At 50.4% G+C, this 24,751-nt stretch overlaps 1 protein-coding gene across 4 annotated transcripts in view; it reads left to right on the forward strand.

Annotated features, from left to right (window-relative positions):
• LPIN1 (lipin 1) overlaps positions 1–24,751 on the forward strand; it is a 127,972-nt gene that overhangs the window by 32,500 nt on the left and 70,721 nt on the right. For 3 of the 4 annotated variants that reach the window (XM_040496103.1, XM_040496105.1, XM_040496108.1), the window contains exon 2: positions 1,514–1,570. In XM_040496103.1, the coding sequence (XP_040352037.1) occupies positions 1,514–1,570 (57 nt within the window). Of the gene's footprint in view, positions 1–1,513; positions 1,571–12,852; positions 13,115–24,751 lie in introns of those variants that run through there. The other variant, XM_040496107.1, reaches the window with a different exon arrangement.

Raw genomic sequence — 24,751 nt, forward strand, 5'->3', positions numbered from 1 at the left:
GCCCCTCCCCCGTTCATGCTCTGTCTCTCTCTGTCCCAAAAATAAATAAATGTTGAAAAAAAAATTAAACAAACAAACAAACAAACAAACAAAAAAAACATACGATGCCTTTGTTTCTTTGAACTTGCTCTCTTCCCTGCTTGGGAAGGCCTTTCTCCCTCCTCTCTTCTCCAAGAGCCCCCTTATCCTTCAGAAGCAGCTCAGACCTTCTGTGGACGGCACGGGATTCCTCGCATTCCCTGCAGGAAAGCTGTTGGCTCCCTCCTGTGGCTCCCACGGGACCCTGGGCCTGTTCTGGTGGCCTCAGCCACGACAAATTTTCTACCTGTCTTCTGGCCCAACCCCTGCTAGATTGCGAGTGACTCAAGGGCAAGGTTTACATTTTTATTCACCTCTGCATTCCCACTGCCTCCCTCAGTCCATGACCCCCCGAGAGAAACCCAATAAACAGTGATATCAAGTAACAAACACCACGAACTATCAGCCGATCAGCAACATGGGCTGGAAAAGCTAAATGCGTCCAGTGGGTCGCAGGTAGGGTGACAGGGTGAGGGGTGACAGGACAAGGGAGACAGGCCAAAGGGGCTTCAAAGGCTGTTGACTCTGGGCTGCCATAGTTGAACTTGGAACGTGTATGTTTTTGAGTATCACGTGAGTGTGATTTGAGGCCTGTGTAAACGTGACGCGTCCCTCAGTGTGGGGGCCGGACCTCGGGGCTCCCCCTGGGGCTCCTGTAGGAAAAGGAGACAGTGCAGGCCCTGCTTCCTTAGGTGGGGGCCACACCGGCAGTCTCCCCAGCTCCTTTGTGTCCCCTTCCACCTGAATGCACTCCGTTAACGCTTACAACACAGCCGTTGGGTCTGGGGTTACTGTTACGCCCATTTTACAGATAGGAAAACAAACCTTGGGGCGCCTGGCTGGCTCCGTCGGTTAAGCGTCCGACTTCGGCCCAGGTCATGATCTCACAGTTCGTGAGTTCGAGCCCCGCGTCGGGCCCTGTGCTGACGGCTCAGAGCCCGGAGCCTGCTTCGGATTCTGTGTCTCCCTCTCTCTCTGCCCCTCCCCCTGCTCTCTCTTTCTCAAAAATAAATAAGCATTTAAAAAAAAGAAAAGAGGAAACAAGCCTTGTGCAGCGACAGCTAAGGAACTGTGCAGGCAGCCCTTAATGGCGTGCCTTCTGACCCCGACTCCCATCATTTCTCCACATGGCCCCACGTGTGCTTGGGGAAGGCGGAGAGGTGAACACAGAGAGAGGGAGGAGAGAGACTCACGACCTCGTCACGTGCCCCAGGTAACCCAGACCTCACAGGCTCCGCAAACACGCTCAGAGAGAACTCGCCACGTCCTCACCGCTGCTGCTTTCTCTTGAGACGGAAATACATAGCGTAAAATTCGCCCCGTTGAAGCGTATGGGCCAGTGGGTTTTCGTGCATTCACGAGGCTGTGCCGTCGGTCCCAGTGTCCCTTTCCAGGACGTTTCCAGTGATTGATCTCTCACGTTTTTCTTTTTCAGATTCCAATGATGAAAGACCCCGGGTGGATCAGAAACGTGTGGTCTTCAAACATTAATGTGAGTGAAGTTGCTGTGAATGGGCTAGTTTGCTTTTGCGTTTCCAAGATGAGAGAAGGTACTCTGACACACGGTGGCGCGTCGCACGGGTGCGTGTCTCGTGACCAGCACTCCGCCCCTCCCCCGTGCTTGCTCTGCTGGCCCGCAGCTCCTTGGGAGCGACAGAGACGTCTGGGAGAGAGCTAACAGCATTTTGGGTGGTTTCTCACCCCTTCTCCCTGAATCCCTCCTCCCTCAGGCACGGAAATGGTTTTGTCACCTCTGTGATTAAAAAGCATCCCACGGCTCCCTAGTGCCAATAGAAAAGGTCGTATTGGTGCCCATGGCCGCGGGTTGGACGGTCCTCGTGGTGGGTGCGGTCACGTGGATCTAATAAAAGTCCTTGCAGCTGTCCCCAAGCCCCTTAAGCCCCTTCTGCGGATTCCTCGTCTTCCTGACTCCTCTGTCGTCCTGCCTCGGTCCCACGGCCCTGTGCCTGGTCCCCAGGCCTTAGGCCGGGCCCTTTGGATCATCCCCGTGACTGTATTTAGTGTTTTGCTTCCCACTCTGCCCACGGACGCTTCCTTGTGGATCTCCCGAGGCTGCAGGCTCAGCTGACCCAAGGCCCAGCTTCTCGGCTCCTCATGGGTCTGGCTCGCGGAGCCTTTGCTGCTGGGGAGGGAAGTTTCGTGGTCCCCACTGACGCCCGCCTTCAGTTCTTTCCTCATCGTGCCCTCGCCGTGCCCTGGGACTATATACCTTAAGCTTCAGCAACAGCGTACGACCTGCTTACATACCCCAGAGATCTTTTCCTGTGGAGAATGGACTCGAGGGGCTAAGTTTGGGGGTGGCCAGGCTCAAGAAAAGGCTGTTGGAATGATCCGGGGAAGAAGTGGTAAAGCCTGAACACGGCTTTGGCCCTCTGTGGGCCGTCCTAAGCCTTGGCCATACAAAAACAAGAACGACCAGTCTGGAGAGGGACTCGGGAACAGAATGTGGACCGGGAGGATTTGCAAGGGGGCTCAGGAGGCCGGATGCGGTGTTGGCCAGAGTGAGAGATTCTCCCGGGGGGTGAACCCACAGGCCTCAGTTAGATGAATGAAGAAGGCCTTGCCCCACGGACTCTGTGAGGAGTGGTTCTGTTTCCGAGGGGACTGGCAGGGGACGGGGCCCAATCAGAGGCCAGGAATCCTGGCCAGTGGGCAGTTAGTGGCAGTTGAGCCCGCAGTGAGGGGAGCCATCCTCCATGGTGGAGAGAAGAGGCAGGAAGTCCTGGTAAGTGAGCCTCTCCTCCGGGCAGGCTGGCAGTCGTGAGGCAGTCTGAGGCCGCCTCCCAGGGCCGAGGCCCCATTCCTACAAGATAGGAGACAAGGGACAGGAGATGTGAAGGAGGAAGTTTCTGTCTCGGGGGAGAAGTGACAGAGAGTGTTGACCATCTAAGGCAGGGGAGCTGGATTAGGAGTTCGAGTCCTGGCCTCGGACCTGAGGCTCAGCCACAGGTTCCGGGCGTCATCGGGCACGTTCGCGTCCTACTCCGAGCTCCGGCACCTTGGGTGCGCACGGGGGCTTCGTTTGGTCACAGACACGACATGCTTGCTGTTGCCCGCAAGGTGTCGTGCGGAAGAGAAGAGGGGTTTGTGACTCAGCGTGGGCGGGCGGAGAGCTTCGACGCGATTCAGAAATATGCTTCCGAGGCAAAGTGAGTCTTCTGCAGCGTCTTGAAGGAGCCATCGGTTAGCCAGGCGTGGAGGGAGGCGGCAGCATGGTGAGCCTGGGGACCCCGGAGCATGTGGTAGGACCAGGGGGGCGGTGGCAGATGAAAACGGAGGAGAGGAGGAAGCAGGGGTGCCGATGGCGGGGGGCCGCGTCTGCTTTCCCGAGGACCGTGAACGTTACCCTCCAGGTAATGATAATGGGGGCGGGGGGCATGGAAGGTCCTTAAGCAGGTGATGCCCCGTCAGATCTGCAGCCCCTTTAGAGGCTAGTCATGGGGTGGGCTTGGAAGCAGCGGGGGCCCGTGAGGAGTTCGTTATTGGCCTGCGGACCGTCTGAATGGAGGTGTCTAGAAGGTAGTTGGAAGTCTGGTCTGGAGCCGGGGGCAAGGTGTGGACTGCAGATATGGCACTCTGTGTGGCTGGCGCCTCCAAGGGGAGGCTCTGTGTGCCCGTCCTGTCCCTCTGGCTCTCTCTGTGCAAATGTGCTAGGTGCCAGGGATTCAGTGATGAATGTCATGGTCAGTCTTTTTTGGTTCAAGGGCTCACCAACCAGTAGAAGAGGTAGCGGAATATGGAATGACACAGGGACAGCACCCGGTGAAACGGGCCGTAACGGAGTCACGCGTGGCTCATTAGGGCGGAGAAGCCTCTGCCTGCTTCTTCGTGGATCTGAGGGACATCCGCGGGAAAGCTTCCCCACGAAGTCTAGTTCTCAGTTTGAATACCGTAGCTCTGGGCAACAGAAGCCCAAAGAAATACACCCTCACCAACGCACCTGCTGCCTCCACCGGCCCCCCTCCCCCCACCTTCCCGACAGAAGTTCATTCAAGACAAAAGGCCTTGAATTCTGGAGGGACAGTTGAGCAATGAAATGTTCGCCCAAGCTGCTAAACCCATCTTGCTCCGGGAGGGGAGGGAGTGTGGTGGAACAGTGTGTTACGTGAAGCCTGGCTCCTCTTCCTTGTTGTGTTCACGACCAGCAGGATGTACTTGAAAATACCTCCCCCCTTGGCCATCCTGTGCTTTGATTGCGACAGTTCTTAGAAGAGCAGCAATTCTCAGAAACCTGGGTTACCCTGGCCCAGTTACTTGAGACTTGCTGCTTTGGGTTTGAAAAGTTGTCTTTCTTGCTGTCTTTAAGTTGTCAAAGGACTGGGTTTAAAATGCAGTCGTTTTGGAGGGAGCATATTGGGGGGGGGCGGGGCAGGAAGTGATTCTGTCCAGATTTAAATTTAGTTTCGAAAACTTGTATCAAAGCACTGCAGGTACCCAGTTTCTAGAAAATCAACTAGCAAATACCAGCCACGGTAGAGGGTCACGGTCTCCTGGTCCTACCTCTGGTCTGTTTACCTGTCTCCACGTTATCCTGAGGCTTCCGCTCTGATGGAGGAGAATCTAGCTGATTCTCAGGGAGCAGGCGCAAAGGCATTCTTGTTTCTTATGCTCTGCCGCTTATGTATAATCTCACCCTGGTTTAGTTGGTTCTGTGCTCAGACTCTGCCTTTCTCATATATGGGGTTCTTTTCCCCGACGTGTTCTTCCTGGGGGAGGTGTGTTTTTCCTGGATGCTTTTGCCTCATTAGGAGGAGAAATGTGTACTTTCCACTCTCTGCTCCCCCCTCCCCGTCCCCGGCCCCGACACACTGTCCTTAAGCTTTTACTTGATTCTATCACTTGGAAACCATCCCTTTCATTATTTTTAAGCCCATACTTAACAATATCTTTGATGTGCCCTTTAAAAGGTGCATTTAATATGTACTTAAATATTACTCAGCCATCGAAAAGAATGAAATCTTGCCATTTGCGACGGCGGGGAGCTCGAATGTATTATGCTAAGCGACATAAGTCAATCAGAGAAAGACAAAAAAAAGATTTCACTCATACGTGGAGTTTAAGAAACAAAACAGATGAACATATGGGGGGGGAGAGAAGAGAGGGAAACAAACCACAAGGGACTGTTAACGATAGACAACGAATTGAGGGGTGCTGGAGGGAGGTGGGTGGGGGAGGGTCTACATGGGTGATGGGCATTAAGGAGGGCACTTGCTGGGATGAGCACTGGGTATTGCAGGCAAGTGATGAATCACTGAATTCTGCTCCTGAAACCAGTATTGCACTGTCTGTTAACTAAAATTTAAATAAGAATTAATGCATATTTAAATTTTACATTTATACCAATACACATATAAATAAATATATTTTAAACATTTTAACACATTTCTGACATTTTAAGCCGTTTTCAGCAGCCTTTAAAATATCAATTCGCTGTCATTGGGATCTGTTTTTTTTCTATTTGGATGACCACGATTTTCATGTAGTTCGTTGGTTTTCTTCTTTATTTAACAGACCTTTGTATGGCACTTTATGTGACGGGTTCTTTCCTAAAAGCATTTCCCACACTGACTCGTTTAGCTTCTCACAGCAGCCCCGTGAGCTGGTCCTGTTATCGTCTCCGCGTGAGAGATGTTGAGCCCCTGGCCCAAGGTCACACAGCTAGTAAGTGGCGGGGTTGGGATCTGAAGCCACGCCTTCCGGCTGCAGAGACTTGGTTCCTAAGCACTATCACCGCTGCGTCCGAAAGAAGTTTCTCTTGTTGAGCCGTTTCTAATTCTCATCGTTTACTCCCTGCACTGAGTCCCCTTAGCATGGCCTCTGCCTTCCCAGACTCGCTCTCTGTGCAGGTGCCCTTCTTCCTAGAATTTCTTGCCTGGAGACGGCCCTTCTCCCGATCGCTCTTAAATCCTGCATCAGAGCTGTTACGTTCGGAGGCCCTCACGAGGTCCGCTGTTACCCAGGTTCTTGTTTTCTTCTTTCTTAACTTATTCTTTACAAATAACCAAAAGCCGGAGGTCGTTTTTTATGCGGTCTCCCAGAAAGGGGACACAGAAGACAAGTCTTCGAATCCTTGCATGTCTTGAACTCTTTTTAAATGTGGTTTCCTGGGTGCCTGGGTGGCTCCGTCGGTTGAGTTGTCCTGACTCGTGATTTTGGCTTGGCTCATGATCTCACGGTTTCTGAGTTCGAGCACCGCATCCGGCTCTGTGCTGGCAGGGTGGGGCCCGCCCGGGATTCTCTCTCCCTCGCGCTCTCTCTCTGCCCCTCTCCTCCTCGTGCGCGCTCTTTCTCTCTCTCAAAAATAAAAAAATAAACATTTTAAAAAATAACAAAAAAATAAATTTGGCTTCCCATTTGATGGTTTGGTTGGAATTAGAATTTGAGTCTGATAATAATGTTTCACAGAATGGTGAATGCATCGTTTCACTGACTTCCTTTTTTCTTTTTTAATGTTTAAAAAATATTCATTTATTTTTGAGAGAGAGAGAGAGAGAGACAGAAACAGAGCATGCACGGGGCAGAGAGAGGGAGACACAGAATCCAAAGCAGGCTCTAGGCTCCGAGCTGTCAGCACAGAGCCCGACGTGGGTCTGGAACCCACGAACCGTGAGATCATGACCCGAGCCGCAGTCGGACGCTTAACTGACTGAGCCACCCTGGTGCCCTGACCCTCCATCATCTTTAACTTTCTTCAGGAGTGGAGTTTCCCGCCTCCTGTTTATCATTCTTTCTTTTTTATGTTGCTGCTTTTCCTCAAATGCCTAGTGATTTGTGGTTGTCTGTTTTTAGTTAGCATGGATGGAATAGGAAAGTTGCCTGGGAGCACCGATGGCTGGAGTTCCTTTGGAATAAAGAGCCAGGGAGCTGGGTGTGTCCCCGGGGGCCACGTGGCTCTGGCTCGGGCACCTGTTTGAGGTTCTCCTGGGCTGGCGGCCCCTTTTCTTCCTTGTCCAGCACCCTTAACGGAGTTATTCTGCAGGTGCCCCGTGACAGTCACTGCGTTCCCATCTAGCAGTACGCAGTGGTGTCTCTTACAGCCAATTGGTTTTTTGTTTTTGTTTTTGTTTTTTAGCAAGAACCATTACAACCCCACTCTGCAATATTTGTCCCGCATGGATTAGTGACAGGTACTAGCACAACCAGATGAAGCTATAGTGCAGTTAATTAGAAACTTACAGAGAATGGTCATTTTCTGTTCGGTGAATTCTTCGATTTTATAGAGATATCCCAAGGCCCCTTTTTCATTTGCGAGTTGAAACCTTGTACGAATGTCTCATTTAATGTGTATTCACAATCCTCCCTTTTACCAATCCCTTTCCCCTCCCCAGTGGGCAACTTGTTCTGAATTTTGTGTACTTGTTTTCCCTTTCTGGAGACACTATCTATCTACTGGATCTTGGTCTCTTTGAGAACAGAGGCATCGCTTCATGGTTTATCCCCACAGTGTATCACATGCTAAGCACTCAGAAATGGCTTGTTGCATAAATGAGTGCATTCTTGGGGACTCCCCTCCTGCTTCGTTCTTGACAAGGCTGTTGGCATTAACACTAATACATGCTTCATTTCTTTTTATTAGGATGATTATATTTTTATTATAGCTGGGTTTTTATCATTCTTACTATGATGAATATGTGTTTGCAACCAGGCATTATGACCCATGAAATGACATTTAAACATTTATTTAAAAATACTACTGAAGAATCACTATATTGTACGCCTGAAACGGATATTACGTTGTATGTTAAGTAACTGGAATTTAAATAAAAACTTAAAAAAATATTTATGGAGCGGATATTGTGTGCCAGGCACTGTGCTGGATACTTAAACAGAAATGGTCTTTTCCTTCCTCCAGAGTCTATCTGCTGAAGAGGGATTTTACAATAATTGTACACACAAATGGAACATTCTAACTCTGATAAATCCTTCAAATAAAAGACTTAGAGAACAGTAAGAGTGTCTAGCAGGGGGAACTGATATAGTTGGGGAGGTTAGTGATGGTTGAATTAGGTTAAAGAATAAGTGGGTAACCAGGTGAAGAGGTGAGAAGATTGCATGTAGAGGGAAGAGCATGTCCAAAGGTCCTGCGGTAGAAGGGAACAGGGCAAGCATAAAGGAATGGAAATGATCCGGTGTGGCTTGAGCTTGGCCTGCACGTAGGAAAGGGGAGCCAGGGCAGCAGTGACACTTGACGTGCGGTCAGACGTGTGATGCTGGCTCTGGAGGAGCGTGTGTGCGCACTCACGTGTGTGTGTGTGTGTGTGTGTGTGTGTGTGTGTGTGTGTACGTGTGTGTGAGGATGATGCGCCCTCATTCTGATGCTCTCTAGCTGATCCATCTGTCTCTGGGTCTCCCGAGGACCCTGTGGCCCAGCAGAGCATTGACTGAGCAAGACCACACTGCGCGGATTCAACGTTAACAAAGCAGGACGTGATAGAGCTAAATGGCACTGGCACAGGGATGCATCCGTGTCTGCCCACCCTCGCTCCTGGTCTCCATCCATCCCTCCCATTTGAAATTCAAAAAGCTCCCAATGGGTTTTTTGGTCTTGCGGGGCTTAGAACGTCCTCTAATTAGGTTAGTGACGCCCAAATCTTCACTTACACATTCCCAGGCGAGGTGGGGGCGGGGGGAGAGGAGAAAGTATCTGGTAATATGTCACCTATTTTTCAAACAATTACAAAAATTTTTTTTTTACACGTATTTATTTTTGAGAGAGAGTGAGGCAGAGCGTGAGCGGGGGAGGGGCAGAGAGAGAGGGAGACACAGAATCCGAAGCCGGCTGCAGGCTGTGAGCCATTAGCACAGAGCCCAAGTGGGGCTCGAACCCACTGAACCGGGAGGTCATGACCTGAGCCAAAGTCGGACGCTTAACCTACTGAGCCACCCAGGCGCCCCAGTGTGTTATCTGTTTTAAAATGAAAGTGAATTCACATCAGTTCCTTCTTTTGAAACTATCTCAGCATCCTTTGAAATAATTAGAGATGCCCAGGGGTGCCACGGACACCGAATTCACGGTTACGCCTGTGTGTTGGGGGGATGGGCGGGCAGTGATGATGATGCACGTCTGTGCCCACGGAGTCACCCTGCAGACACGTCAGAGCTCATGATCCTTTATGCCCATTTCCTCGCTTTCCAATATGGAGGCTGAGGTCTTGAGGTGACACGTGCAGGGTCTCATAAGTAACACAGCACCGACTGGACTCCAGGTTCCCCAGAGCCACACCCTACCTAGGATACCCTAGATTCCTGAAAAGCCTGTGGGATTTTTTTTTTTTTTAAAACATCCTCACTGGGGCGCCTGGGCGGCTCAGTCGGTTGAGCATCCGACTTCGGCTCAGGTCATGATCTCGCGGTCTGTGGGTTCGAGCCCCGCGTCGGGCTCTGGGCCGACACCTCGGAGCCTGGAGCCTGTTTCGGATTCTGTGTCTCCCTCTCTCTGTGACCCTCCCCCGTTCATGCTCTGTCTCTTTCTCTCTCAAGAAAATAAATAAACGTTAAAAAATTAAAAAAAAAAACACACAAAAAACATCCTCACTGTTCTGGGAGGGAAATACAGCATTTGGTTGAGGCGCGGGTCAAATCCAGCGAGAGGAGTGGGGGTAGCCACTTTCCCTGTAGGGACTTGGATTACCTTACAGATAGAACCTGGGTTCCGGATTCTACAGGTAGAATCTGGCTCAGGGACAGATCTGAAACTGTCTTTTGAAATCAGCTTATTCTTGGGATCAGTGTGTGTGTGTGTGTGTGTGTGTGTGTGTGTGTGTGTGTATTTAAAATTTTTGTTTAAGTTCTAGTTAGTTAACATACAGTGCAGTATTGGTTCCAGCAGTAGAATTAGTGATTCATCACTTACATACGACACCCAGCGTTCATCACAAGTGCTTTCCTTAGTGCCCGTCACTCATTTATGGAGCCCATCCCCCCACCCCTGCTCCCTCCAGCAACCCTCAGTTTGTTCTCTATCATTAAGAATCTCTAGGGGTGCCTGGGTGGCGCAGTCGGTTGAGCGTCCGACTTCAGCCAGGTCACGATCTCGCGGTCCGTGAGTTCGAGCCCCGCGTCGGGCTCTGGGCTGATGGCTCGGAGCCTGGAGCCTGCTTCCGATTCTGTGTCTCTTTTTTTCTTTTCCCCCCCCCCCCAATGTTCATCTGTTTTGTGTTTTAAATTCCACATATGAATGAAATAATCTGATATTCGTCTTCCTCTGATTGGCCTAGTTCACTTAGCATTCTACTTTCTGGCTCATTGCAAACAGCAAGATTTTTTTTTTAATGGCTGAGTAATATTCCATTGTGTATATCACTTGGGCTGCTTCGATAATTTGACTATTGTAGCTAATGCTGCAGTACACAGAGGGGAACACGGATCCCTTTGAATCAGTGTTTCTGTGTTTTTTGCGGACCTAGAATTCTCACACTGCTTTTGCAGAAGACAGAGCAGTTCTGTCTGGAAGACAGGAAGAAGGAGAGAGCTAGTTCATTGAGTCAGGGCTGGGAGTAGCAGTCGGGATTCCAGTTCAATTTGCTGCCTCATGTTTGGAAAACCTTCCATAACCCCTTTCCGATCAGGGGTCCGGCTGGGAACCCCTGGGCTCCAGGCCCAGTACAGATTGCCCGGGTCTGACCTCTCTCGCTAGGTCCTTATCACCCCCATCACACATTGGAATCTATACAGACAAACATAAGCTTGTTGTTGCATATCAGCCCTTGGTACTAGACTTCCATTGCTCTGCGTCCTCACACAGGGCTTCCCGCAGCTTCCACAGCTTCGGTTATTACACTCGGAGAGGGGTCCAGTCCTCCCTTTCACGCTGGGTCGTTCTCTCCCAACCAGGCATGCTGCCATCCTTACGGTTCTCAGGTCTGATGACCAGCCCTGGATGTGGCTTTGCGGGTGCAGTCTGACCTGCAGAGAAGACTAGAAAAAAGGATCTCCTTTGTTTCAGGCCAACAGACGTATCTGTGCAGCCCAATGTCACGGGGTTGGGAAAACGCAGAGCTACGTGATCTTATTCTCCTGAGGCTGGCAGGTCGTTACATGAGCTGGAATCGCATGGCCCGTTGAACACGCTGGCTTTGGTAACACCCCTTCTGGTCTCAGGAGAATACTGCACCCTGGAGTACACTTTGGAAGATGAGAATCACAACTTGAGGAGCACGTGAATATTTTTTAGCCCCCAAATTTTCATTAAGGAAGAGTTGACAAGATCTGAAGAAACTATAGAAAAGGTTAGTAAAATAAAATATAATGATTAAAAAAAAGAAAGAAAAACTAGTATTTAGTTGAAAGGATTTGTAAATATTTTATGTACCACTGCTTTCCCTTACCCGGGACAGCTGAACTTGCCACATTTGCGCAATTTACTGAAAGGTGCTGCGTGGCGTAAGGACAAGTCAATAAAAGCGATGTGCAAATCCCAGGTGGTTACCAGAACCTACCACCCTTTTGACATTAGAACATTCTTTTTAGGACTCTGCGGTAACCACAAAGCTATCCAAGGCACCAAGAGCTGGAGACGAAAGAAAAAAATTCTCTTCCTTGTAAGAACTCATCCTTCAAATGTGCCTTTTCCATTAAGATTCAAAAGCACCATCCAAAGAAGACGTGGGCAGGGAGAGGCAGGTTTCAGAGGTAGACGTCTGGGAGACTGAGAGGGCTGGCCCCCACTCTGGATTTTCCTGAAGAATGAGGTGGCCAATTGTTCATGAATGGGTATTTTCAAATTTCACCTTCTACACTGATGTGTAACATTTGGTAGTAAGAACAGAGAACCCCACTTCTTTTTAAAAAATTTTTTTAAATTATGTTTATTTATTTTGAGAGACAGAGAGACAGAGTGCGAGTGGGGGAGGGCAGAGAGAGAGGGAGACACAGAATCTGAAGCGGGCTCCAGGCTCCGAGCTGTCAGCACAGAGCCTGACGCGGGGCTCGAACCCACAGACCTCGAGATCATGACCAGAGCCGAGGGTGGACACTCAACCGACTGAGCCACCTAGGCGCCCAGAGAACCCCACTTCTAATCTTAAAACTTTGGGCTCTCAGGGCCCCATCTGAGCAAAGACTTTTGATGCTTGCGTGGAAGTCATGTCTTAATTTCGAAGGATTCCATTCTGACTGTGGAATAACCTTACATTTTGCCACCAGTTTAAAACTATCTTTAATTGATTAGACAATAATTCAACATTTGTATCTTGCCACCATTCATAACTTCCCCCCGTGAGTTAGGCTTCATATGACTTAAGAGTTCTTACATAGCCTTAAATTTCTTGGGAATTGATTTTTTTCCCCCTGCAACAGTATCTAATACAAAAATCTCTCTGTAGATGTACTAGATAACTCCAAATTTTTCCATGCTTGGTAAAAAAGGGGTGAGTTATTTTCCTCCTTCAGAATATCCTCAGTTTGTTGGAGGACTGCTTTTTTGAAAGTCCCCTCCAGTTAGCCCGTTGTGAATTCAGAAATCGGCAAGGCAAAATCTGATTCCATGAAAAAATTGGGTGATGCTATGCTCTCAGCTTCCTATCCACCCCAGTGTGGACCAGGCTCTGCTCTGAATCCAGGGCTGGGCTCAAACCTGCCCCATGGAGCAGCCCTACTTCGTCCTCATTCATCTCTCTTATCTCTCTCCTCATCTGGGCACCCCCAAGTACTGACATCATAGCCCCAGCGGTGTCATCATAGTGGGCCACCTAACAATGAGCTTTTCCTGGAGCCCTTACAAATGAAAGGATGATGAAGAAGAAGAGAAAATAGGAGGGAGGAGGGCTTCGGGGCAAGTTGAGGAGGAAGGAGAGAGAAGGGCAAGACCAGGGAGGAGCCAGCCATGCCTATTCTAACGAAGGCCAGTAAGGGGCGGCCATGCCAGCTGAGAACTAGACAACAACGAAAATGAGGTTGACCAGCAGGCCAAAGCTCCCATGAGCAGGGACCTCCGTGCGAAGTTAACGAAGTTGAATGATGTCCTGCCAATATGTCCTTCAAATAAGAGAGAGAAGGCTTTTTTCTAGCAGCTAAGGTAAATGTCAGGGAGGGAGGGTGGAGCACAATGAGGTTTTCACGGTTTGCCTATATTATATGTCCAAATCTCCCCCACGCTGGCTTCTTGGGCACAGAGCTCACCGGAGGATGGAATCAGTTGACTGACATTCAGGGACCCTAAAGCCTATACCAAGGCTCTTGGCATTTCAACTCTACCTTCCATTAGTTGGTTTGCTCTGGGGTTTTATACAAATCCCATCATCTATTAAGTGTAAATGCCTTCTCATGGAGTCCTTTTTCCTAAAAAACATTTTTTTTAATGTTTATTTATTTTTGAGAGAGAGAGAGAGAGAGAGAGGGAGCGAGCGAGCGGGGGAGGGCAGAGAGAGAGGGAGACACAGAATCCGAAGCAGGCTCCAGGCTCTGAGCTGTCAGTACAGAGCCCAACGTGGGGCTGGAACTCAGGGACCGCGAGATCATGACCTGAGCTGAAGTCGGACCCTTAACCGACTGAGCCACCCAAGCGCCCTCTCATGGAGTCCTAAGAAGGATAAACCATGGCCATATTATAAAATTCTAATTTATAAAACTGATCTTTCCAATATTTTATCTTATTAACATGGGAAATGCAAAGGAAATGCCATTTAGATCTATGTACTGGCATCTGACATGGAGTGTATTTTCAGGAAGTTCTCCATGTTGGCCCCCAGCTCTTTCTCCCGGACTCCTTGGGGCTTTGGGTCTTTACTAACCATTTTATATTAAAAACATGTGGCAATGTCGGACGAGTGATCCATTTTTTAAAAACAAACCTGCAGAATGTATTCAGATTTCACCAGTTTTCCACCAGCTGCTTTTCCTGTTCCAGGATTGAACCCCAGATCCTCAATGGCACTGAGTCGTCCCGTCCCCTTGGTCCCCCTCAAGTCTGTGACAAATCCTCAATCCCCGTTCTTTCCTGAGCTCGACTCTTTTGAAGAGTTGCATCAGTTGCTTTGTTAGAAGGTCCCTCAATTTGGGCTTGTCTAATGTTTTTCCATGATCGTGTTGAAGTTGTCGTGTTATTGGGAAAAAGGTAACAGAGATTACGTACCACCCCAGTGCGTCCTACTGGGGGACACGTGGTGTCACTGCTCATCTCCGAGATGTTAGCCTCAATAGCCTGGTCGACACGGTGTAGGCCAGGACTTTGCACGCCGAGCTCCCTTTGTAATTACTAAGTATTCTGAAACCTTGTAAATATTCTCTTCCTGCTTTTACCTTTGCGCACCAGCCTTAGCTTCCATTGGTGGGTCCTGCCCATGGCAGTCATTACTGGGGTTTTATAATGGTGGTTTTCCTACTTCCCCCATTTTTCTAAACTTATTAATTGGAATTCTTCTTTAAGGAAGAGTTACATCATCATCATTCACCTTTTTATTCAGTTATTGCTTATATCCGTATGGATTCGTAAACGTTTTCGAGTTATTTGGGTTGTAATCTAATAGTGTTATCATGTTGAACAAGGTCCAGCTTCGGCCATCGGGAGGTCTTCTGGGTCGGTTCCTGTACTCTTCCGACATGCTTGCCCATCTTCTTTTTTTTTCCTTTTCCTTTTCCTTTTCCTTTTTGTCTTCCTCTTCCCCTTCCTCCCTTCCTCCCTCCCTTCCTTCCTTCCTTCCTTCCTTCCTTCCTTCCTTCCTTCCTTCCTCCCTTCCTCCCTTCCTCCCTCCCTTCCTTCCTTCCTTCCTCCTTTCTTTCTTGGCACTTCCTTACTTTGTGGTCTCACAAGACTCTCTAGGAGCTTTTGCTACTTCCTCTGCTCAGGCCCTGGAATCAGTTCTCCAACAAACCCTAGTTTCTTTGATTGGAAATGGTATTTACTTATTTTTTTAACTTTTTTTAGTGTTTATTTTTGAGAGAGAGAGAGAGAGAGAGAGAGAGAGGGACAGAGTGAGAGCGCGGGGAGGGGCAGAAAGAGAGAGGGAGACACAATCCGAAGCAGGTTCCAGGCTCCGAGCTGTCAGCACAGAGCCCGACATGGGGCTCGAACTCACAAACCGTGAGGTCATGACCTGAGCCGAAGTCGGACGCTTAACTGACTGAGCCACCCAGGCGCCCCTGGAAAATGGTATTGAAAAACCAAGACCTGGGTGTGTGTGTGTGTGTGTGTGTGTATTCATTGCTACTGGAGGGTCACTGCTTCTAGTCCCTCTCAGTGGAAAGAGATAAAAATATTTGCATGTATAGTAACCCATGCTTAGACCACATGCACATTGATCGATTAGTCGATCGGTCATCTATCCATCCATCTATCCATGCATACATCCATACATCCAATAACAAACGAGTTCAGATCTGTAACTCTTACCTTGTTTCTCTTTGTCTTTTCTCTGGCTGTCTTTGCGATTTTCTCTTTGCTTTTATTTTCATGAGTTCAAGTACGGCATGCCTGTGTGCACGTGTGTGTGATATTTATCTTGCTGGCTTGCTTGGTGTTCTTTGAGGATCTTGGATCTGTGGTTTGCCGTCTGTCACTAATGTGGAAAATCCTAGGTCATTATATCCTTACATACTTCTTCTGCCCTGCTTTCTCCCTGTCTTCTCCTGCGATTCCATTAGATGAAGGTTAGACCGTTTGATATTGACTCAAGCTCTCAGATGCCCTGTTCTCCATTTTCATTACGGTATTTTTTCATTTCTAGCGTTTCCATTGGATTCCCACAGTTTCCATCTCTCCAATGAAATTACTCATCTGATCTTGCATAACGTTTACCTTACGCATTACAGACTTTCACCTGTTTGTTCGTTTTAGAAAAAAAATCCACATCAGATAGTTCGAACATCTATGTCATACCCAAGTCTGGCCCTTACTATCGCTGTCTCTTGGGAGCGTATTGTTGTTGTTGTTTTCCTTACCTTTTCATTTGCTTCATAATTTTGTCCTTGGAAGCTGGACATCTTGGTAGAACCGGAGAGACTTAGACGAGTTTTGTTTTTATCTCCAGAGAGGGACCTGCTCTCCCTCCTGGTGGGCCTTCGGTGTGGAGACGTGAGCTACTGCGGTGGTCACCCTCAGTTCCCCACCCGTCTGGTTCCTTTTGGCACACTTTGTGTTGCAGCGTAGGGGTGGGTTTATCGGAGATATATGCTTTAGATCTTCCCTTTGCGCTGAACTTCAGAGAGGGTTCCTTGGCGTGTTATTTTTTTCTCTCCTTGGCTCTTCTTGTTGCCCTGCGGTTCCCGTTGGCCTGACGGTGTTGGGTGGTGGGGGTAGAGGGTCTCTGTTGTTTTGACTAAACCTCTGTGGAGGCTGGCCGCCTGTCTCCGGGTCTTGGACACCTGACTTCCTCGTGTCTCCTGTCCCCGAGCAGCAGATCCAATAGCAACCGTAATCTTGGAGTAGTAAGGAGCGTCCACAATATTTTGCGGTGTCTGCCCCCGCTCTGACGTGGCACGAAGATGTCCGTGAGGTTTTTTTGCGGGTGTGGGTGTTGGTCACAGGCACGGTTAATACGACCGCGTTTGTTGCAGACCCTCACAATGCAAGGAGATGCGACTAAATTTGAGTTAGAAGTCCGTGAAACGAAGACTGAATTTGTTACCACCATAAGTTCATGGCTTTGTGCTTTCTATTCGTGGACCCTTTGGACTCCTACCTAGTACCCTTTGAGGGAGAATTCACGGGATGAGGCATGGAAGACAGTAATCACAACTTGACCTTGACCTGTGACCACCATCAGGTGGGCACCACATCTCTCTTGAATTAACAGTAGCTACCCTGTACTGTCAGCCTCGACCAAAATCTCCCCCTCCCCCAGAAAACCTCTCCACGAAGCGAGAGAGAGAGAAAAAGAAGTTTGCCGAATAAGCATCAAACCAGAACAGGATGCGCATCACAGACGACCGGCTGAGAGATTACGGCGACGGGAAGAAGTCTCATCCCTCTGTCTAGTCAGGCTGATACAACGAGCTGCACAGTGTTGTCACGTGAAATGACAAGTGGTTGTCAAGCAGGAGCATTAGCAGCACCGTTTGTCACCCGCACCTGGTCCCAGCTTACCTGGTAATGGGGCGGCCATCTTGTTGGCTCATTGCCTCCACCCAAAGGCAGAAGGAAACTTCTGGTATCCTGTGCGACAGGGGCTAGTTCTGCACCCCGGAGCGAGGCATGGCCAACGTCAGGTGCTCACCCTCTTTTGAGCCCTGGGAGAGACCCAACACGCTTCTGAGTTGCACAGGTGCTCAGAGGTTTATCTCCCTTTTAAGGAGATTTACTCACATCCCAAAGGGGCAGAGAAGGAATTTATAGTAAGTGTTGTATGGTTAGGGCTCTAAGGAAAGGGGGGAAAGGAAATGTTTCTTTCTCTCTGAGCGCACCAGGGAGGATTGCATTTTTTTTCTTGATTCGTATTGACCCTTGTGCCGTTGGAGCTGCGATTGGACAGTGCCCTTCACCAGACTTGGGCGGGATGACGGCTGGAGAGAGAGGCTGGAAGGATACTGAGGAAGTGTTCCCCTGGACGCTGAGGCAAGGGAATAGTGCTCTGTCATCTCTGATATCCCTTACGGGGGCCTGCCGTCTTACTTATGCGCGATATGAATGCTCTGCCTTGGGTGAAAGGAAAATTTAGCTCGGCTCTCCTGAGTCCAAGGAAACTGTGCGTCGATCCAGGAAATTGACTTTCACTTTCTTGAGTGATTCCTTCCTGGACTAACTGAACCCAGCCCATCATTTCAGTGTTTACTCAGCATGTCTTCTGAGGCCTCCCTCTGGGCCCAGCACTCACTGGACACTGGGGGAAAAGAGGAGAAGAATACGAGTGTCTTCTCACACTCAAACTGGGGAGGCGGCCCCACATTTGCGGCACAGGACGTTCAGAGCTCCCCATCCCCCCCACGCCTTTATTGTGCCTTCCCGCGGGACCCGTCGTCTGCCAAAAGTCTTCCCCATCCTGAGGCCCCAAACCTGATACTGTGTTTGTTAGCAGGCTCCTGAGGGTTCATTGCAAATAAAAATCATAGTGATTGTCATTGTTATTACCGCAAAGCTCACAGAGTGGACCATGTAGGGTGAATCAGACATCACACTAAGTGCTCTAGATCATTTATTCCTCCAAACAGCCCTGAGAAACAGGTGTTTTGAGCCCAGTTTAGTAGAAAAGGAGACTGAGGGTCAGAGAGGGCAAATGTGCCTTCCCTGAGATCAAAAACCTAGCAAGAGGTGAAGCAGTCCTGGCCCAGGTTGGAACCACTGCCCAGGGCGCCTCCTATCGGCCTCCGGGTGGACCCTGCCTTCTCTGCTTTTCGTTAGCGCCTTTCCGTGGCTCCTTTGAACATGTCTTGTTGCATACACACACACACACACACACACACACTCACACTCATGCACACATGTGCGCGCACACACACACACACACTCATCCACTTGGCTTGAGCTGGCTTGTATGGGTTTCACTGTATGGACAATTAGAAGAAATGTAAGTTATATGGTGGCCCTCGGCATGGGGGGCTGGGAGAGGGGAGGATGGGTTTTGCTAGAGACCGGCCGTGGCCAGGATACGGGATGAAGGGAAGTAGATTGTTAGAGCACGAGTTCTTAGAAGTGATTGGACCGGAGAATCTCATGGGGGAGTTTTGCAACATAACCGATGCTGGGTTCTACCCTCAGAAACTGTGGTTAACGCATGTGGACTGTGGTCTGGGCATTCAGAGAGTTTTTTAAAAAAATTTTTTTTAGGTTTATTTATTTTGAGAGAGAGAGAGAGAGAGAGAGTGTGGCAAGAGAGAGGGAAAGAGAATCCCAAGCCCGATGTGGGGCTCAATCCCATGACCCGGGGAATCATGACCTGAGTTGAAATCAAGAGTGGGACACTTAACTGACAGAGCCACCCAGGCACCCCCGCCGGGGGGGCACCGAGAATCTTAATAGTTTCCCGGGTGATGCTAATATGTGACGAGTTTTGGTGGGAAACATTGCTTCAGAATATTAGGTGCGGGTTAGAATATCCAATTCTAGCAGGACGTTGTTTATTCTATGAACAAGAGACGAGATGGATGACTTTTCATGACTTGAAATCCTCCGAGTGTAGAGCTACTTTCCTCAAACAACCCCAGGTTCTAGGTCAACAATTAAAGAGGTTGTATTTAGGCTCGAGGCAACAAGCAGGTGCCAGTGTGGGTGACTGTAGGCCGAGCAGCGTTTGAATTCTGTGTGTTGACAGATGTTATCAATTATTGGCAAATCCAGTCAGTCCTTGTCTGCTTTGCTAACTGTTTAGAGCTGACAAAGGATTGTATTCACTTAGCATCACAGATTTTATCTTAACTGGTAGCAAAGTCCCATGCACTGAAAAGCCCAGTAGGCGAGCAATTAACCCTGAGGTTGGCCCTGACCTCACCCCACTGTAACTAATTGGCTTGCATAGCGTCTTCTTTGAGGGAACCTGATTTCTTCTGGAGCCATCTGGATGTCACGGAAGTCAGTCACTGAGGTCAGAGGCTGAATCGCTGTGCTTAGCTGTGTGGTCTGGGTTCCTGGAGGGGATCTGCCTTTACCACTTCCCCTGAGCCTGACTACCCCCCCCCCCCATATCTCCACATGCCATCCCGCTGGGAATTAGGGCTTCAACATAGAAATTTGTGGGAGGGGGAGGTGAACATTCAGTCCACAGCAAATGCATCTCTCAGTGGAACTCCAAATACGTTTCCTTCTTGGGTAGATGCACCTCGGACACACTCATATGGCCTTGCCAGTGGTTAACATATTGGGAGTTCAGAAATACTGATTATTGGTCATTGTCCCCAGCTCCCTAAGTGGCCTTGTTTTATTCCTGCCACCTCAACTGCCCGCTCCCTTCCCCTCCTCACCTCCCTAATCCAGCTGGACTCTGCTCTGCCGTGCCTGGTGTCCATTCTGACTGGCACATGTTCAGGCCATTCCAAATAGTGTGACGATCATTCCTGGGGACAGACTGTTCACTGTAAGGCTGGGGAAGAGCCGGGAAGGGTGAAGTCTGTAAAAGTCCGCTCAGACATACGCACCTGGAGTCTCCGTCGCAGGCCATGACTTCCAAGGTGTGTGGGCTACTTTGTAGAGGTCAAAAAAACCCAAGATTCAGCGGAGTACATTTGAAGATCTAATTGGCCTTATGAAGCCATTCCCGTCTAGCGGGTGGAGAGGGGCCACACAAAATACTGTGGTTTTAACGGGGAGGAGAGTGGGGGCAAGAAATTAGCAAAAGAAAAGAAAGGATCCTTCAGGCTAGGCCACCTTCCCTTGGGGGGAGGACAGGGAGCTTTTAGTAGGTGGATTATCTCCTCTTCCCTTAGGGGGTGGAGAGGGTCTGTCTGTCGGACAGATCACCTCTTTGGTGGTGACCAGAAAATTCCAAATTTATTGGCTTAAAATTTCCACTCCTGGAGAGGTTGAAAGTGCGGTTTCCTCTTGCTCTGCTGTTCTGGGGGCAAGGGATTCCATCTTGGTCTGGTGGCTTTCTTTTTAGCAATAGGGACCTGGGTCCTGGGTCCTGCTGGCCTCGAGGGGACCGGGAAAAGGGAACAAGGTACTAGTCCCGGCAAAAGCATCTTTCTGGCCCTAGCCTGGCTCATTAGGAATCATCCCCATTTGGCTAGAGGAGAAAGGATGTCCCAGCCCCTGTTGATTGCAGGGGACACAGGCCAGGAGCTCTGCCAGGCCAGTCATGGGACTTGCTGTGGCCCCCCTCACCCAAGGGAGGCCAGTCAGGAACTTCCTTCACCCCTGCACACAGCAGGCTGTCCTGCACACGCGGTTCCCACGCCCACAGTTCTGCGCCTCCACACCTGGCCTAGATTAGCCCACGCGAGCGCCTGCTCAGGTCACCAAGGTCAGTTGAACCCTCTTCCTCGGCGCTGGAGCAGGTCAAATCCCGTGGCAGTGTACAACCCTTCAGTTCCCGGCAGCCCTGAGCGGGGTGACAGTGTTTTCATGGGTTTTTGTGCCGTTGGCCGCGATCACTACCCCAGACGGTGCGCGCACCGGGGACGGCGGCTACGTCTGGCCTTGCGCCGCGGTGGAAGCCCCAGCACTCCGCGCAGGGCCTGGCGCAGGGTGGACGCTCAAGAAATGAGCGTGCGTGTGCGTGGGTGGTGGCTGCTGTGGAGGGAGTGGGTGCGGGCCCCGCGGGCGGGTGGGCGCATCTCCCTCTGCCCCAAGCGCTGGGTTTTCCTTGCCTTGCTCTGTGTGCCTGGGTCCTGCGACCCTTCAACCGCTGAGCGCCCGCCTGCCAGCCCAGGGCCGGTACTGGATGCTGCCCAATTCCTGTATCTGTTAGGGTGACCTGGGGGGCGTGGCCTCCAACGTCCAGGCGTGGCCAGCTGTCAGCCTCTCCCCTTTCTCTCCCTGACACTTCTTTTGCTCTCTTGGGTGCCTCAGCCCTAATCTGTGACCCTCACTCCAGTTTGGGGGGGGGCCTTTGTGATTTGGTTGTAGACATTTGCTCCCCTGGTTCACCATCCCCCTCCTCCTCCCCCTCCTCCTTGTGGGACCCGGGGCCTCTCCAGCCTGCTTCTTCCCTCATGAAACTTGCTGTGGTCGGTCCGCCCACCTGCACCCAGGGGACCCACTCGGTCTCCGGTGGATTTCCAGGCTGCTCAGTCTCCCGCCCTTCGAGGGGGTGATGTGCCACTGGGTGGTTCATGATTCCCTCCCGATTCTTGAGGCCCCCACAAGGGAAAGTCCATGAAGCCCGCTACCTCATCAGGGGCCCCCCAGCCAAGGACTGTCCTTGGATCCCGAGGAGATCCCCTCCCTTCCTGAGAGCCCAAGTCGGCCCTCTGGGGGGAAAATGCATTGTTCTCTCTTTAGTATCCCTTTTGCCCTGGGCGCTTACTGAGCTAACGGGACCAGTGCCATTCTCGGTGCTGTCAGGAGACCAGTCATCTGTATATCTACTGACACTGTTTCCTGGGGTCCCGTGAAGAGGGGCATTCACCCCTCCTGCCACCCCCCCCCCCATCCCCTGTGCGGAGCCCTTTCCGTTGTGTGGGTAACAAATCTGGAAAAGTTCAGAATTCCCAGGATAATACAGTTATCATCACTGGCTAAACGCCGGGAGGTTTCCAGCTAGAACAGGGCCGATTTGATCCCTCTCCTCACAGACTGCCCAGCGAAACTGCACCATTTGAGGAACTGTCATTCTTTGGTGCTCTCTGCCTGTCCCTTCTAGGAGGGAGCCCAGCAGCCTGCTGAGTCCTGGAGCTGAGTGAGCTGGGCATTTTCTCTGGATCACAGAGGGGCCGAGCAAACACATCCTTCGGGGCGTCGCCACTCCCTATTGTATGGGGTCTTCAGAATGTAAGAATCTTTCGGGTCAGCAACTGCGCCCTGAATTTTACACGATGGACTTTGCCATCCTCAAAGTGGATCTGCTTCCCATTTTCCAGATTTTGAAACTGAGTCTTTAGAATCAAGGATGTGTGTGTGTGTGTGTGTGTGTGTGTGTGTGTGTGTGTGTATGTGTGCTGTTTGCCCTGGCTTCACTCAGCCCTTCCTCCTTCTTCCTCATCCCTGTGGTTCCTTCTTATCTTCCGAGTTGGGCTGAAGGCGGTAGGTGCTGGGATTGGCCAGGGGGATCACCTCAGCTCTCCTGGCTGAGTCACAGCTGGGTCACCAGCCCCGGAGCTGACAACACAGCAAGGGCCCTCCCAGGGGGACTCCAGACAGGGCAGGATTGCAAAGTGAACTGTGAAATGGGACCCAGTGCGCGTAATCCTCTCTTCTGGAGGGCTTGTCTGAGAAGACTCCCCCCTTAGGCATTTGGCTGTTTAGATGTTGTGGCAGTAATGGGAATAGCAGGGGAAGTTCCAGGGCTCACTTGGGGTGACTTGGGGTGAGCCCCAACCCCACTCTGCCTCCAAGTTCCTCATTTGCAAAATGAGTGCTTTGGACTTGATTTTGTTATGCTTTCAGACCTCTAAGCCTCTAAATTTTAATAATTCAAGATTTATTTTAAGCAGGCTCTTCACTGAAGTGGCTTGGAGTTGGACCTTCCTTCCAGAAAGCCTTTCCAAGTAGCCTTGCTTCTTGACCCCAAGGCCAGAAGCTCTGGGAGGGTGGGGAGTATAAGCATGCTTCCTCCTGGGGGTCTGCCTGCCGCGGTGTGCATTCCGAACCGCCGTCTCCGAAACACATCCCTGTGGAGGAATCTCATCTGTAGTCAGTGATCCCCTTCGTAGCCCCCTCCTCCCAAATGCCCATGGCAAGGGCTCACCTGCTTTCCTGGGGACAGGCTGCCTAGGTGGGAGTCCCCCCGAAGGCCAGCAAGAATGTATCCGCAGGTGGCCAGCTGGAGGAAGACACATCACCTGGGCAAAGCTTCCAGGGCAGAGGACCCCATCTTCTTTCTAGAGCCAGCCTGACTTCTGCAGTGATGCCTTCCCGACATCTCCCCTGGAATGGCTGAAAAGCATCTCAGGCTTCAAGTGGCCAAAAGCGCAGCCCTGAATTTCCTCCCAAGGCTGCTGCTGCTTCTTCCTTCTGCACCTCAGTGAAAAGCAGCATCATCCCTCGGTTGTTCAAGACCCAAATGGGGATTTCACCCTTGACTTGCCACACCCACCCCACCCATACATCGGTGGGTCCACGAGCTTCACCTCCCCAATACATTTGAAGTCTTTCCACTTCTCCTAACCACCCCACCCCTCGCATCAGTCTCAGCCACATCATCTCCTCTGGTTTCCTGTCGTAGTGTGCCCGCTTCCACTCTGGTCCTCTACACTCTGTTTTCCATAGAGCAGAGAAGCGGTTTTAAAAAATGTAGATTAGATCATATAATTCACAGGTTTAAAGCCGTTCTTGGGCTACCTAAACTTCTTAGTTGGGCAACAAAATCCTAAATGTTTGGTCTCTGCTATCCCTCCAGCCTCTCACAGAGGGCTGCCTCAGGACCTTTGCACTTGCTGCTTCTGATCTCTAGAAAGCTCTGCCTCCACATCTTTGTAGGACTCCAGTGTTTCTTGTCGTTTACAATTTCTCTTTAAGTGAGCCAGCCTGTGATCATCTGATCTACCTCTTTTTGCCACCCGATTATTTATTTTTTTTTCATTATTTGTTCCTTGCTTTGTCTCCTTGTTGGAGAATGGAAGTTCCAAAGGGGCAGCGTCCTGTCTCTTGTTCTGAGCAACATTTCACGGTGTTTGGAACAGAGCTTGACAAGTATGCTTAGTGCATGGACGCAGCAGGGGTGCTTGTTCATTCGGAGAAAGGATGAAGGTGAACTTAGGTTGAAGAGCTAAGTGTAAATTGCAGTATGGCCAGTAAGGCTGACTGCCGCGATATGGTTGTAGAAACTAAGGTTCTGGGTCAGAACAGTTAAGGGACTTGCTTAAAGAGTAGGTCCGAGATGGCAGCCGCTAGGCCCTGGAGGTTTTTGGAGCGCTTTACCTGGCTACCGCGACAGCTGATGCATGCCCCCTGAATTCCGAGGCTTCGGGAACAGGTAATTCTAGCCTGGTGAATTAAAATATGGGACTGTGGCTTTGGGGAGGATCATCAGAAACGTGGCCTAAAGTGCCGTGCCCACAGAAAAGCTAAGGTGGGCGGCGCAGGAGGGGCTGGCGGGTCCCAGCCTTCTTCCGAGGGAGGAGGCTCGGATCCCAGAGGCCAGAGGGGCCCTGAAAGCAGCAGAGCCGCTCGCGCGTCACGAGGGCCCTC

Source organism: Herpailurus yagouaroundi, unplaced genomic scaffold (genome assembly GCF_014898765.1).
Source record: "Herpailurus yagouaroundi ecotype Mexico unplaced genomic scaffold, PumYag 188, whole genome shotgun sequence".
NCBI lineage: Eukaryota > Metazoa > Chordata > Mammalia > Carnivora > Felidae > Herpailurus > Herpailurus yagouaroundi.